The sequence below is a fragment of the Pyxicephalus adspersus genome, chromosome 5 (genome assembly GCF_032062135.1).
Source record: "Pyxicephalus adspersus chromosome 5, UCB_Pads_2.0, whole genome shotgun sequence".
Classification (NCBI taxonomy): Eukaryota; Metazoa; Chordata; class Amphibia; order Anura; family Pyxicephalidae; genus Pyxicephalus; species Pyxicephalus adspersus.
The window spans coordinates 104927263-104944816 of NC_092862.1; the positions used below are offsets into that span (position 1 = coordinate 104927263).

The 17554-nt window shown below is 37.7% G+C and overlaps 1 protein-coding gene across 2 annotated transcripts in view; it reads left to right on the forward strand.

Moving 5' to 3' along the window:
• Nucleotides 1-16206: 16206 nt before the first annotated feature.
• The window catches only part of TRIM71 (tripartite motif containing 71), a 43922-nt gene continuing 42574 nt past the window's right edge, over nt 16207-17554 (forward strand). The window contains exons 1-2 of one of the 2 annotated variants that reach the window (XM_072413445.1): nt 16207-16602; nt 16639-16994. In XM_072413445.1, the coding sequence (XP_072269546.1) occupies nt 16215-16602; nt 16639-16994 (744 nt within the window). In that variant the 5' untranslated portion in view covers nt 16207-16214. Of the gene's footprint in view, nt 16995-17554 lie in introns of both variants that reach the window. The other variant, XM_072413444.1, reaches the window with a different exon arrangement.

Here is a 17554-nt window from a genome sequence, read left to right on the forward strand (position 1 = left end):
GACACTTGGTAGTCTTGACTGTTTGCATTGTATTATAAAATCTACCAAAGACTACCAAAGATATCGGGGCAGTGTCAAAAAGCTGGTTCTCAGCCGGAGGTCATGGGTCTTACAGCAGGACAAGGACACCAAGCATACCTCAAAAAGCACCCAAAAATGGTTTAAGACAAAGCGCTTAAGAGTTCTGAAGTGGCCAAGAATGAGTCCTGATCTAAATCCCATAGAGCTCCTGTGGAGAGATCTAAAAACAGCAGTTGAGAGAAGGAACTCTTCAAACTTGAGAGACCTGGAGCAGCGGGCAAAGGAAGAGTGGTCCAAAATTTCATGAGAGAGATGTAAAAGACTCATTAATTGTTACAGAAAGCGATTACCTTCAGTTATTCCTTCCAAAGGGTGTGCTACCAAGTATTAGGTGAGGGTGCCAATAGTCCAGGACATTTTTGAGTGGAATGTCTCAGATTTTTTTTTCTCTGCACTATTGTGTTCTTCTAGTGCCAACAAAAAAATAAACATGACAATACCAAAGCATTTGTAACTGCAACAATTTTCTGACATAAATGAAAGGGTGCCAATATTTTTGGCCATAATTGTAACTATGGTAGGGACATTAGATTGTGAGCTCCTTTCAGGGACAGTTAGTGACATGACTAAAGACTCTGTACTGCACTGCACAATATGTCAGCGCTCTAGAAGTACAAGATGATGATAAAATGTAATAGCTATGGATCCTTTTTTAGAGCTACAAATATATCTTGATTTTTACATGTGAAAATAATGTTTAAGTTTTGATTCCTTTTGTTATGCGTACTGTATATCCATAAATTATCATCATGGTGTTCTAAATAAATTATACCAATATGTAAAATGAATGCTTCGTACCATAACAGCATAAAACATTCAACATCTCCTAAGAAGATTTATTTAACTTGGTTACTGCATAACCAGGATTCATTATACTAGCATGGAATTGTACATGATTAATATCTTATACAATAAAGTTTGAGCTACATATAGGATTATTTAATTTGTAATGCAGCAGAAAGGACTGCCCTGTGACCCTCCAGTCATGGTCGCAGTTTAATCCATCGATTTAAATTGGCAGTGATTTGGGTGAAAAAATAGTAGGTTATGCCCACTGAGCAGGGTACCAGTACATGCCTGTACAGGAAGGGGCATTTAATAAAGCAGTAATAATTAGTAAAAAAAGTAATGTGCAATATGCAAGCAAAAAGCATTGATCTATTAGATCTGTTTTGGATAGAACAATGTCTCGGGACTAAACTCTTTCGAATACCCTTTACATAGCTCACCTTTCTGTGTCATGTCAAATCAGTGTGATATGACACAGTGCCCCTTAGGAAGTCCAAATGCCGCAGGTAAACTTACTGATAATTACACAAGGTTAAGTACTGGTTCCCATCATTCGTGTGACAGTGACAGTTGATCAGTCATCAAGCAAAAAGAGTGTTCTTACGTAACCAAATCTGGTATGGCAATATGATGAGGTTGAAATATCATGTATTTCAGAGGCTACTTACTGTTTTCTACAAGCCAAAGTTAAACAGATAAACTGATGGGCTTTTATTTGACAAGGATGGCACTGCAGCACTTAGGTTCTTTCTTAGTTCCCTATAAAGGCCCACAAATATTTGTTGATAATGCCAGTAATGTCCATCTAATGCAGCCCAACTTTCTACTAAACATTTGCATATTTATTTAATATTTGTTACCTATCATTGAGATCATTTATTTGCTTTAGATTCTACCTACAAAGCTACAAGATGCTACCTATCTGCTACATATGAATAATCCTACTTATACTCAGAGTCATTTGTTTCTAACAGCTAATTAGAAAACATTTTACATAGGATATTAAATGCAATAAAGAAGATTTTCAGAAATTAATTATTTAATCTGGGCTCCTCTCTATAGTAACATAAAGTAACCACAGACACCCAAATCTCCCCTACCCCAGCAAACAATAGTGGAATTCTACTTGTCCTCTACAGTGGGGGTCCTTGAAAAATTTTTGGTGTATATAATTCACCAATCTATTTCAAAATACACTGTTAGTGTGACATGCAGAGGAGTATAAGAGTATAAGATGTGTGCCTCTTTAACTGTAACTATTGTTATAAATTCTTGAAGGGACAGTGATGGCATTGTGTGTGTGTGTGTAAATATATATATATATATATATATATATATATTATTTATATATATATATATATACATATATACACACTCTTTGTATGGTCTCGTGGGTATACCGGATTTCACCAGCAGATGGCGCTGCAAATACAGTCTTAATTTGCAGAATCCTATCCTGAGCTTCATAAAAGGAGGAAACTACTCTACACTACATTTACTACATACGTACATTACTAAAATACACTACTCTTACAGGGCCGCAAAAGCTGGTCCAAAAAAAAAAATACACTACTCTCTGAATGCGGTCTTTAATGTAACTATGTAACTACAATACACTACATTTTGTTGGGAAAGATGAATACCTACATGAATGTAATCATATGACAGTATCTTTAAATGCTACTTTAAAATATACAGTACATAAATGTAATTCAGCATGTTTTTATTGTTGGTCACCTATTATACAAGAGAATACTTTGTTACTGTCTGTGTGACCCAGATCCTGTATGTCCCCTCTGGCACAACATTTTACAAAGCATTGCAGTACATAAAGGCTATTCTAAGATATTCTGTTTAGTAACGTCACATTCTATTATTAGTCAACACGTGTAACTCGGACATATGAACCCTCAGCAACTGTATGCCTATTACGGTATCTTCCTCTCTCTTATATCACTCACATAGTACATTCAATGTGAAAATCCAAAAATACAGAACTGTTCTGCCAACTTCTCCATCAAATCAATGGCTTTAGCTGGTAAGAGTACTTGGTACCTAAAGGCTTTATTAGGCGCTGCCTAATATGTTGGCGCTGTATAAATCCTGTTTATTAATAATTCGTGTTTCCCCAAAAATAAGACCTAGCACTTTTCCCCCCCCAACCTGCCCTAATATAAGACCTACCCCGAAAATAAGACCTAGTAGAAAAAGAAAAAAAAAACAAAAAAAATACTCACCGAGCGGGAGACAGCGGGAGACAGCGGGCGTACACACTCCGGAGCCGCACAAGCCGATGCTTGCCTTGTAGTTCCGGCTCCTGTCACAGGCGGAGTGATATTACATGCACTTCGCCTGTCAGAAGCCAGGAACTCGGCTCGCGTCTTCTGATAAGGTAAGTTTTTTTTTTTATTTTAACCAGCACAATTACGGTATAAAAAGAAAAAAAATAAATAAAAATGTGAGCAATCATTGCCCCAGCCACATTTTGTGCTGATTTTAGGTTTGTAAGGACAAGCTGGCTGATTTAATACAGTAACAGTGCAAGAAGAGAAATGCTGAATTCAGTAACCAATACCGGTAGCAATGAATCAATGAAGAGTTTAATTTACAATTGGGTCACCATATAAAACTCTCAAATGTACATTGTTCTACATGAATATGGTAAGTGTTTTTTTTCATTAAAAAAAGTATATAAGACCTACCCTGAAAATAAGACCTAGTGTGTTTTTGGAAGCCCAAAAAAATATAAGACAGTGTCTTATTTTCGGGGAAACACGGTAATATTATTAATAATAATAATAAATATAAGCCTCGTGTTTTTAAGAAGCAAATTCTGTTAATGACGTCTGCACAAGCTGTAAAAGGACCTTAGATTTAGGAAATGAAATGTTCACTATGAAGACACAAATAGGCTGAGACATGCTGGGATCTCAGTAGACATCTAACACACATAAAGAGATACTAAATATATCAATTCATCCTGAAAAAACAAAAAAGTCACCAGGAGGTAACTAATTGACAAAACAGACATACAAAGTCTCTTTTCCAAAAAAAATCCTTGACTCCTGGTGGCTTATTGTTTTATTCCTACCCTGCACAGTGCATGGTCCATGCAATGAAGAGCTTGGCTCTATATGTGGCACTGACACATACACAGAGACAATGTAAAGCTACGTACACACGGCAGATTTTTATCGCCCGATAATCGGCATCGACCAAATATCGGGCGAAAATCTGCCGTGTGTACAGTCGGTGTCGTCCATCGTCCGAACGACCGACCTGCCGGATCCACGGACGATGGACGACGACCGATCCTAATGAAAGGGAAGGGGGAGAGCGCGCAGCAGGGTGCCGCTCCGTCGCTCTCCCCCTCCCCTCTCCATAGAGCATGAACGGTGCTGTATGTACAGCACTGTTCATGCATCGTGCAGTCCCTTGTCGTTGGAAAGGATCGTGAAAGACGACAAAAATTGCAAGTGTGTACTCAGCTTAACTCCCGGGCTCTATTTATAAAGCATGGAATCAGACATTCCCACGAACATTCCCTGGTAAGAGAACCTTCCAGGTCCATTTGTCTCAATGGCAGTAATTGATTCCCCACCAGGGAATGTTTAGGATAATTTCGGATTCTCTGCTTTATACATAGAGCCCTTGTACGTACACAGCAGGAGTGATATCATAAGTGGCTGTGAAATGGCCAAAGACAGAAATGGCAAAGATGGCAGCTGGGACACAGCAGTGAAGATTTCTAGATCTGTCATTGCTGCAGGGTGTCTTCAAACAGGTAAGTCTGTGCCATAATCGATGAGTATGCCATGTATACTTGCTGAATATGGCACAAGCTTACCGCCCAACAATGAGTTCAGCTCAACTCCCATGACGTACTTGTTGGAAAGGATCTTTCACAATCCTTTCCAATGACAAAAGACTGCACGATGCATGAACAAGTGCTGTACATACAGTGCCGTTCTGCTCTATAGAAACAGAAGGGGGGAGAACGATGGAGCGGCACCCCACTCTGTCCCCTTCACTTTCATTATGATTGTTCCTCGTCTGTGGTCCGTGGATCCGCCAGGATGGTCGTTCGGGCGACGAGCACTGTACACATGCTAGATTCTCCTCCGATATCAGCCCCGAGACGATTATCGGACGAGAACCATTCAACCTGTGTGTACATAGACTAAGCCTCTGAGCTTATCTATATAATACAGGCAGGGACAGTAAAATGGGAAGGGTTAGATGATGGTGGATACCTATCTGGGCTCCATTGGAGCTGCAGCTAATGTGCCATGAAATCAAAGTAAGTAATTTCAGTAAAGTAGAGAAGCCTGTACAACTTTTCAAGATAAGGCTGGTGTTCAGCTTTAATTTGTTTATTTATTGCCCTAAAGAGTGGCATGTGTGTTACAGAAATAATTTTTTTTCCCAAATAGTACATATAAGAATATATATGATACATTAGCTGTAAATTACCTAATAACATCAGTCCTTTATCAATAAAGGTTCGTACATAAATAATGGAATATTGACTTCTGTGAGATTCAATCACAAGGGTCCAACGCGTTTCGCAAATAGGCTATTCTGCTTCTTCAGGGGAGTAGTTCTGTTCCGCAGGAGTCAAAAATTTTAGCAGGTTTGTTGCTTTTCTTGCGTAGGACAGGGGTATATTAGGACCAACTTCACAGAGCAAGTACCTCATAAGTAGAATGAAAGCCTCAATAGATGAGGCTACCTGCATATGTAGAAGAGCTGGAATTCCCTGACACTTCTAGAATGTGATCCGAAAAAAAATTCCACCCTGAACTCACGGTCCTTCTACATAAACATCCCCAGAATAGATAACATTTATTCTACCACTGAGGTACTTGCTCTATGGAAGTCGGTCCTAATATACCCTTGTCCTACACCAGTAAAGCACTAAGCTTGCTGAGCCGTGTTAAACAGAATTCCTCCCCTGAAGAAGCAGAATACCCTATGTGCAAAACGTGCCGGTAACTTGTGAATAAATATTCGGGATAAATATTCTATTATTTGTGTACGAACCATTATTGACAAAGGACTGACACTATCAAGTAACTTACAATTTATGTATTATAAATATTACTATGTTAATTGATTGGAAATAAATTATTATTTCTCTATCACACATTCCCTACTTTAAACCCCTCTTTTTTTTCCTTTTACCCTCCACTATTACTGTACTCGCCTATTTATCTAGGGGTGTGAAACAATTGATAATCAAGGGGTTGTTGTCTATTTACAGATTACTACCTTTTTTAGCATAATTGTAGTACTTCCCGCTCTATTTTTATGGGAGATCATGGAATGCCTGCTTATTATGCCGGAGATCGACTCCCAAATACACCAGCTACAGGCTGTGATAATCATGCAAAATATAATAAATCCAATAATATTCTGAGCAGGGTTCTGTCTGTATCTGTCTGTCATATGTAACCCCTATTGAATGTACAGCGCTGTGTAATATGTTGGCATTATATATATACTGCTTATTATTATTAAAAAAAAAATAATAATAATATTAATATTACATAGTCGTTTAATAAATGTGTGAATAGCTAATGGTAGAACACTACATTTAGCAAACAGTACATATAAATACAATCTTTGCATGCACTTTGTGTAATGACTTGGTGCGGTTGTATACTTGGACAATGCAGGGACTTTGGCAACTTATTGTCTGAGATTTGTCAAGCTTGGCAGTTATATTGTAAAATGATTCCAAATCAGGCATGTGTTTCTAGTGTTCACAGGAGGAAGTGATTTTGTGGTCTGTTTGTATGGATATACCAGTGACATATGGATGCCAAAACATTTTCTGAAACACTAAAACATGTCTTTGAGTAATCTTCAAATAAGGAAGAGCAATGTTCTGTATTTCAGCCTATATAGAATGAAAGGAGATCTAATTGGCAACATATAACAGTAAATGTTTCCTGTCCTGTTTGACATTTTTATTAGATAGAACGTTTGAATCGTTTGTGTCATCAGATACATCACCAATTCACCTTCATCAATCGGATCACTTTTAATGTCAAAGGTTTATTGTAAAAGTAAGCACAAATTAAAACCAATCGTTTCATAGTCATTCATTTTGCTTTGAAAACTATCTAAAAAACTAAAGAACAAGTTTTCCAAAGCCATTAAAATGATGATGTAAAATGAGCAATAATGGGCATATGTAATATAAATGTGAACTATCCTTTTATTCAGTATTTAGATTGGTACAGATATACCCAGCCTGATAATTGGCACAGGGCAGATATTAGACAAGAATCTGGGGTGTGTACAGCGCCCGTCATCCATCGTCCGAACGAGAGTCCTGGCGGATCCACGGACGATGGACAACGAATAATCCTAATGCAAGGGAAGGGGGAGAGAGCGCAGCAGGGTGCCGCTCCGTCGTTCTCCCCCTCCCCTCGCTATAGAGCAGGACAATGCTATATGTACAGCACTCGTTCATGCATCGTGTGTATTCAGCTTTAGATTTACCAATTAATCCTTAACTAAATGTGAGGCTTGATATACATAGTAAACGTTCCTGAGTGTTCTTTGGACGGGTTTAGTTTCAGTGCCAAGCAGTTCTACTAGATATTTACTGATTTTAACATATACTAATATATTATTATGTTACTAAAGAAAAAGTAATTAAAAACAAATAAAAGTTATTAATTGGGCATGTGGACAGTATGCTGGCTCAGTGGCTAGTTCTCCTGCATATGAAGTACTAGCGTCCCAAGTTAGGTCTTGGCCAGGACACTATCTGCATGCAATTTGTAGGTTCTCTCTATGTTTACATGGGTTAATTGGCTTTCCCCAAAATTGGCTTTAGACTGCGTTACTATGTAGGTACATTAGATTGTAAGCCTGCATATTATGTCAGTACTTTATAAATACAAGAAAATAATAACAATAATAATGATGTGAATCCTTTATGTTTGTGAAAGTAATTGTGTTGCTTTGGGTACCCTGTATTTATTGTGTTTCTAAATATGCATTTCTCAACCTTTTTACCCATTGAGAAACTGTAGAACATTTACATTAAAAGATAAAGAAATGGTGCACCTAGGGTTTTTGAATTCCTGGATTCTCTAACACCCACTGCAAGTTACAAAAATTAAATATATATATATATATATTATTATTATTATTATTAAACAGGATTTATATAGCGCCAACATATTACGCAGCGCTGTACATTAAATAGGGATTGCAAATGACAGACTAATACAGACAGTGATACAGGAGGAGAGGACCCTGCCCCGAAGAGCTTACAATCTAGTAGTATATATATATATTAATATTATTATTAATAAAAGGAAAGAAACTCCCACAATCAAAATTATGCTGTCTCTCAATATTAGTATTCTGTGTAGAAGTGACCAGTTACATTGTTTGGCAGTATAAGCAGTAGATCAGTTGACCACTGCTTAAGTACCCCATAGCAAGCTCAGAAGGAGCCATGGGTTTCCTAAAATCTTGGCTAGGAGAGGTTCTAAATTCTCAACAAATGCTGTTTTAGGTTCCCTAAAATTTTAAGGGTATCAATATTTATTTAAGGTCAGTTATATGTACTCCTTTTGTTAATTTGTACATTTATACGGTATACAGGGTGCATGTATGGGCTCTAATATTAAAACAAGGAATCTGACATTCCCTCAAACATTCCCTGGGGGGAATCTTTCAGGGTCATGTGTTTCAATAGCAATAATTAATTCACACCAGGGAATGTCTGATTCCCTTTTTGTTTTATAAATAGAGCCCTATGATTCTAATATTACAAATCGTTATGGGGTCTACTAAAAAGAGGTATTTGACATAAGCAGGGAAATATATACACAACAATAACAATACCCTTTTGGATGGGACTGTGAACAACTAGGCATACCATCATCTACAGGTAACTATTTCGCCAATGTTATTAAGCGCTTTGATTTTTTTATACAATAACAATAAACATTCTAATTAAACTGAGTTGTAAACCTCTTGGAAAATGGAATGATGGCTTGAAGTAGTGGAAGAGGTAAACTTCCTGAAAGTTTCTGTAGTTCTAGTGGACTTGTGATTGCTTATACATGTTAAAACAACAGGTCCACTTTAATGGCAGCCCCACCAGCTGTCTAAACATACCTATCATTTGCTCTCCAACTATTCTATTTGGATGTCAGTAGCATTGAGAAGAAGCCTTGTTTAGGTTCCAAGTGACTCAACTCTGATGATAGCATGGGGCTGAAGCAAATCAATTACCAAGAACAATGGCATGGGGGGATGGGATCAAGTCAAATGTTCCTCCATGCTAGGAAATGCTAATTATATATTCCCTGCTGCTGATCATAGAACCAATTTGCAGGAAAATCAAGAAAAAAGTATGTGCTGCTGGTGGACTGTGCATTCACGTAAACCTGTTGCTTTGTCCTGCATAGACTGAATTTTGCAACAGTATCAACAATTCCACTTAATTAGTGATATCTAAGCTGCCTTTTGTCACACACAATGGTGATCACAGCAAGATACCTCTTTAGTTGGTTTGGGGAGATAAGTTTCATAAATGTACAGAGCTTTGTTCTACTCACAGAGGACAGATGTGGATTGTTTTCTGTTGGACCACAGTGCTGATGCATTGTTTGAAGGTGATTATTATTGGGGACAATTCTGATAATAACCCAACATTACAATGTGGGTGACTACCATGGCCCATTCTTCTAAAATTGCATTGTTTCACATTGCCATTATTCAACCTCAGTTGTATTTAGGAAGTAAATAAATCTATTGTTATGATTTATTTGTATACCAAGGCAAAAAAAAGAAAAATCTACATGAGTATAGCATAGCTTGTTTGTATGTTGTCTAAGCCAAGTATTAGCCATTGTATATAAAGGTTATGCTGGCAATCTATTGGGGTATGGCGGGTCATGCAGGACGTTTGAGACCCGCACCTCACGTCAGGCATCACACCGCAGTGTGCAGGATTGAATATATTTATATGCAAATATGTTGGGGGGGATTGTAGTGTTGTGCGCTGCCTCGCAATCCCATGTACTAATGTACCCTGATTGTATTGCTTTTGTTTTGTGATGAACGAAGTTTACTTATTGAATCAAAAAAAGCCAAGTGCTAGCCATACAAGCTTTTTTATATCTGCTTAAACCTGTGATCGGTGATAAGTTAGAATGGCATTCACCAAGATCCACCAGTAAATATGGTAGAAAGAAAATCCTAAAAACAAGGAAATGTTCCCTAAACCTTTGGGGTACTATTTTCTATTTAGGGTTATACTTTTATAACTTTTTTAGAATTTTATAACTAAAAAAGGAATTTATCTAAGACACATAAAAAGGAAATGTGAAAAAAAATACTTTTAATGCATTTGTGGCTATTTTTTAAGAATCAAAACGTCTTACTGGTTACACAGAATGTGCAGGAATCCCAAATTCGGTGGCTCCAGGTTTGTTCTGGATCAGCCATTCAATAAATTCATAATGGCAGCTACCATATTTCTCTCTTTTTTTAGTTTTTATTAAAATTTCCAAACATGAACAGAAAAGAAAACATGGCAATACAGATACGAGATCAATATACATATAAAAGCACATGTGAGAAACATAGGTGAACAAAAATGGTCCAACTAAAACATATGTCCAGAAATAGCAATTGCTACTTTCAAATAACATAGAGTCCCGGATAAGTAGCAAATCCCATACAGTATTGCTGGAAACAAACATAAATATAATAATCACAGTACACACAGAACACAAACAAATTATAATAACAACAAAGGGAATAAAAAAGAAGAGAGGGGAGAGGTTGAAGGGGCGACAATAGTGGAATAGGTGGGTGAGAGTAGTAAGTGTCCCAGGGTTCCCAGATCAATTCAAATTTGTCCACTTTGTTTTGAAAAAGAGCTGTAAGATATTCCATCAGGCGGACATCTTGAATGCGGGCATATAGATCCTCCATAGATGGAGGCATAGTGGATTTCCACCTGACTGAAATCAGGATGCGGGCTGCTACCAAAATATGAGTGCCAAGTTTGGAAAGACCTGTGAAGGGTAACCCCAGTAAGTGGTTAAGCAGATCTAGTAGGATCTGTTGTTGGGTCACATCCTTAAGCAGCTTATGTACCCGGCCCCAATAATTCTGAATAATAGGACAGTACCAGAGTATATGTTCCAGTGTTCCCCTCTGGGTCCCGCATCGCCAGCAAATAGGGTCCACAGTAGGAAACAATCTATGCAATACATCTGGCGTATGGTACCATCTAAATATTATTTTATATAGATTTTCTTTATTTAAAGTACAAATTGAACTTTTTATTTGCAGCTTCCAAAATATCTGGAAATACCATTCGTCACTGTCCAAAGTACGACCTAAGATAGATTCCCAAGTACTCATATATGCAAATTTGCTAGAGGTCCTTTGTACAGATGTGTGAAGGAGGCGGTAGATTGAGGAGATAAGACCCTTAGCATAGGGGCCTTCCATACATATTCTTTCAAAAGAAGTGACCTCCGTAAATCTGGGCGTCTGATTGAGGGAGAGGGCATAGTATCTAATCTGCAGATACGCAAAAAAGGAAGTTTGTGGGAGATCAAATTTAGCCTGATTTTATGAGAAGGAGAGCAACCTCTTCTCCACAGGATGCAGGAGATTCCTAAGATGGAAAAGCCCCCTATACCTCCAGGGCTGCCACATCCCCCTGGCAAGACTATTAGGCAGTAGTGGGTTGTAAATAATGAAGGTCAGTACTTAAGCTGGAGAGGAGAGACCGTATTTATTTGTATAAGTCCGCCAAAGGTTCCGTGTAAACATCATTGGCGGGATCAAATCCTTATCCGCCAATAAAAGGGAGGAACTCCATAGCATCACATTGGGATGGGCTGGGGCAATCCAGGATTCCTCTAGTTCCCCAAAAATATTAGGGGACGCTAACGTGGTCCAAGAAGGCAAATAGCGTAAATGGGCCGCCACGTAATATTTAATCAAATCTGGAGCCCCCAGACCCCCAAACTCCCTCGATGTACAAACCAATCTATGCTGTTTATGTGCCCAAATTAATTTTAGGAAACTAGCCTGTAACTTTTTCAAGGTCTGGATAGGAACCCGCACTGGGAGAGTTTCAAATAAATATAAAAGCTTAGGCGGAAGCATCATTTTTGAGGACGTCATACATCCCAAAAGCGATAATGGGTGTGCTTTCCACTTTTCTCTTTTTTTTTATGAAGATAGGTAAGAATTTTCAAATAAGGAAAGTCTATTCTATTCAGTAAAACAATGCAATATATCTGTAGACTGTAAAGATGTTTGGTTTCACCAAAAAGAGGGGTTAAAAGAAAAAAGTAATTATAAAACACAAGATTTAGAACAGAAGAAATGAACAAAAGGCTCTATTTATACAACAGGGAATCTGACATTCCCTTAAACATTAAAATGGTGGTAATTGATTCCCAACAGGGAATGTTTGAGTGAATGTCAGAGTCTTATAAATAGAGCCCAGAGTGTACGGTTGTCTAAAAACCTGGAGAATATGAATATTTCTGCACAGGCATTTTACATTTACAATGTCCAAATATTGCAGCCTTAGTTTGACTCTGGTTTCACTGAAATGAAGTGCTTCTGTCAATGTTGTGGGCAGTGAAGAATTTGGGGGTGAGATATTGGGGTGGATTTACTAAAGGAGTTAATCAACCCTATTGTGCCACCTCAAATTCTCTACATCCCACAACAAACATTGGTGGAAGCACCACAGCAAGGTTCTTCAGTGAAACCAGAGTCATTGCTTATACCATAGGACTGCAATAATTAGAAGACTGATGAGCTCTGAACGTATCCTCACACCTAGTGAATAATCCATTATAAAAGGTAGGATGGGCATTCATATTTTCCATGCAGATGATTGGTTAATCTTTCCTAAATTCATTTTCATCGCATTCACTAAACTATATCAAAAGTAATGTTTCATTGTAAGCAATAAACACTTTTAACATGTTTCAGAGCTGTTTAGACTACGTTATCATGTATGATGTGTTAGGGCTTATCATGAAACATATTAATGATTTGTGAGTTAGTGCATGCTAATTTGAATATACATTTTGATGTGGTTATTAGAATGGGGCTAGCATTGATTTGTTGTAATAAAGGTATAGAGTTAAGGTAAATTAGTTTTAATTAACACATATACAAGCAAAATTAGATGTTTGCTTATAAACATGTCAGTATATAAAAATTGTAGGGATTTAAAATGTATATGGCATTGATTTATAATCCCTATACATTTCTTTTCTATGTTTAGTCTTGATGCATCATACCTGAAGAAGTAGCCTACAAATGCCTGGAACTGTTTTATGCTTGCAAACTTTAATTCCTTTGATATAAAAGATGTTGTGTCATCTGAATTCTCCACTTCCCACAACACACACTGATAACGGTATCTGTGCAATGTATTTCTTAAAATAAAATAGTTACTTATAATAAAAGATTACAATACAAGAATAAGTCACTGATAACATGTATATTATACCATTCATTCAACAAACATAATAAATATAAATGTTCACTGAATCTTACTTATCAACTTTATTTAAGTTCTCCAGTTGGGGATATCTCCCCTCTTTTTGTCCTGGTATTCATTATTGGGACAAAAAGTAGTAAGGAAATCCAATATGTTATAGCTATTAGCAGAACAGGACTATAAAGAAAATTCTCTAATATTCCTGTGACAATTGTAATGGGAAGTAAAATGAATTTTCCCTAACAAGACAAAAAAACAAGGTATATTTTAAAAAATTATTCCTAGAATCTATCTGAGATAAAAGTTGCCTGGATTTTCGTTCATAATATTTTTTTAAAACTGCTTCCTAAAAAATGTACTGTTTTAGGAGTTGACATTCTTTTATTTTAACATGTAAGTGCCACAACTACAAACAACAGGGATAAAATGTTTGTTTTGGTTTTTCATTTTATTTTGATAGTTTCAGCAAACCTCTAGTAGTCATTTAGCATTTACACAGCTTTAATATTTAGGAAATAGTCAGAAAAATAAAATAAATCTATTTAATGAAACAATTACAAAAAAACTTGAAATGAGTAAAATAGTTTTATGTTTTATTTATAGAGGAGTATTGCACTTGAATTACTTGTATTTCTATGCATATTAACTGCCTACTAGACTTTCATAAATCTCCTGCTCATAGTTGTACCCCTCTTTCTTTTACTGTCCCCAGATCTCAATCTCACTATTGCATATACTGTAGTATATTTTTATTAGCCATACTCCTTTTATTATTTTTTTATTAAAAATCTGCATATTTCAGTCCTTTATGCACCTGTGGATTATTTTTGATCCTAATATATATTATAATACTGCTTTGTTTATTGAATACCAAATACAGTATGCAAATAAACTTTTATCTTGCCTCTGTTGTGGTATAAATGTCACAGTTGTAGATTACAATTTCTCATTACAGACATTAAACATTTCAAATGATTTGCTGGTGAACTAATTACCCATAATATGAAGATAATACGTTAAGTAATTTTATTTAAAAGTGAATACACTATACAAACAAAATACATAGAGCTCTATTTATAAAACATGGAATTCCCTCAAACATTCCCTGATAGGAATCAATTACTGCCACTGAAGTACATGCACCTGGAAGATTCACATGAGAGAAGATCTGTTTATAAATAGAACCCTTTTTTTGTATTTATAAAATATTATTTAACTGATTTCCATAATACTGTCAGTTCATTATGGGGTTTGTTAGTATATAATGTTAAGCCAATTAAATATTTCCTAGAATGCCACTCATGATTGAGTATCTTTGTTAATTCTATATTACTGCTTTCTAATTCTCCTCATATCTTTTTAAGCACTTCTGTTTCCAACTATTTTTTGAAATCTGTTATAATTGGGCCATTTTTTTGGTTCATATCTGTTACAATATTAATTTTCTGTTTACTCTTCTGTTATAATATATATTTGTATATTTATAAAATATATATATTTATTGTACAGCGCTGCGTAATATGTTGGCACTATATAAATCCTGTTTATTAATAATAATAATAATAATAATATTAATAATAAAAAGTTTCTTTAATAAAATGAAATTTAAAAAAAGATTCCCCCGGATTTGTGCTTCAATATGGCAATATGCTAGAATGGGGAAAATGCCCAGTTTACCTATATAAATGGAAAAAAAAAACTATTGATTTGAACCTTTTAAATTCAGAACTATTTTTCCCAGTAAATCCTCCCCTTTGTCGTGTAAAGTAGATGGCAGTGCTGCTTTAGTGTTTCCTGTTTTTCTGTAAGTTCCCCTCCCCTCCTGCTGGCTCCCACCACTCCCCTCCTCTGCACTCCCAACCCTCACTGGTCTGGCGGAAGTGAGTAGTGCTGTTCTGTTCATTAAAGAGCAAGTGAAGGCTGGTAACATTTGTAGCACGCGTACAGAGCTGGATCCATTGGCAGATCACCCCCCTCACCTCCTGCACAATCAGGAAATCCACTATACATTGACAACATGTGAGAAACACAACAAATGGTGGGGGGCGGCTGCAGCTCTTTGGACGGATCATTCGCTAGGAATCCTTAGGCAGATCTGAGTAGATTTCAGTATACATCTTTTTATTTTTGGGTTGCTGTTGATTGTCCGAGAATCAGATCGGAGTGTTATCCAGGATTATGTAATATTTTTTTTCAACGTGCACGGAGGATAAATTCCTGGGAAAGGTTTGATGGCAGAAAGGTGATCTGATGCCGGACAAGATGAATAATTGAAGGGTGCTGTGCGGCAAGCTGGAGGCGGCAGTGTGAACCGTGTGATCCGGGGCAGCATTGTGCGGCGCAGGGAGAGGGGGGTGTGTCCAGCATGCTCGGGGATCTTTTCCTAGGACTCCGGTAAAAGGAACGGGCATGTAGAAGTGTTGTGTATGGACAATCAGCTGATACGATCATCATCTTTGGCTCCTAATCTTTGGTAGATCTTTGGCTCCTAATCTTTGGTAGAACCTTGGCTCCAAAAAGATTGGATGTGACTGCAATGTCCAGGCTGAAATGCTGACATCAAGAAAATGAGGAGCTGTGTCACTTATTGATTACACCTGGGAGGGCGATTACAAATACTCAGTGTAAACAAGCCCTGAAGGGAAGGGGTGTGTGAGTTTGCTGGAAAGTCCTAGAGGTCCTGCTGTGCACACTCCTACACGCCCAGACCATACACATAGGTGAATAGAGGCGAGTAGCATGCTTTAAATGGTCTGATTCTTTTAAAACCTCAGTCCGCTCACTGGCTTTTCATTCATTGCCCCCTCACCTCATGTAAATGGCTTCATTCCCAGAGTCAGATTTCCAGCTGTGCCCACTATGTAAGGAGACGTGTGTGTCCTCTGACTCCATCTCCTCCTCCAGCTCACCTTCCTCCTCTCCCCAAGCCTCAGGCAGCAGTAGTGAGGGTAGCAGCAACCTTGGCTTGACTGCCCGAAGATTGCATGTACTGCCGTGTCTACACGCCTTCTGTCGGCAGTGCTTGGAGGACCACCGGAGCCCTGGAGACTCCCTGCAGCTTCATTGCCCTGTTTGTGACCACAAGGTGCTCATGTCTGAGGCTGGCATGGATGCGTTACCTTCATCTACTTTCCTTCATCTCAGCAACCTGCTGGACGCTGTAGTGGGGAGCACCGAGGAGCCACAGAGTAATGGTAACAGAAGCGGTGGCCCCCGGCAGCAGCAACAGCGTTCACGTTCAGCATCGTGTTCATCCTCCGGCCTCCTTCGCCGCGTGCCACCCAATCAAACTGAACCGCGCTGCTCCTCCTGCGATGAGGGGAATGGGGCGAGCTCACACTGCCTTGACTGCCAGGAGAACCTGTGCGACAACTGCCTGCGGGCCCATCAAAGAGTGCGACTCACTAAGGACCACTTCATTGAGCGTTTCACTGGACCAGGGAGCAGGGCACCAGGGTGTATGAGTGGTAATGTATCACCACCCAGCGCTGCCACTACCTCATCCTCGTCCGCCTCGTCACCTTACCAAGGAAATGCGTTCCCTATTCTTCCCATGTACCCAGAGAGACTAGATTACTGTCAGCAGCATAATGAGGAGGTGAGTCCTGGATGTTACTACATTTACGAATGCTAATTTATTAAAATGTAACAAAATGGAGAAAAGTGGTTGCCAATAGCAACTGGTCAGGTTTTCTTGAAAAATCCAACTTACTTTAATTGGTTGCTATTGGCAATACGTTTTTTATTTTTATTTTAATAGTTTAGCTGTAAAATCTTTTTGGTGCAGTCACTACAGCTTGCAGTTAAATCTGTTTTGTGTAAACTGACTATCTAACCAATGGAGAACTACAAGCCCCAGCATAGAGTTGCATTTTCCCAAACATCCGAACTTTATCCAATGCCCAAATTTATCCAAATCATTACCAGTATTTTTTTTTTCATTGAATATATATATTTTTTTTAAAACAGTTTAGAAAATTAGGATTTTTTAATTTTTTTCATTTTTGTAAAGTGAATCAATTTCAATACTGGCACATTTGGGGGGAATGGGAGAGAAACATTTGCAACAATATATGCCACTGTAATTTTTGAATTCTTTAAAAAAAATATATATATATATATATATAGCTTAGTTTACCATTTCAAGAGGTTTTTGTG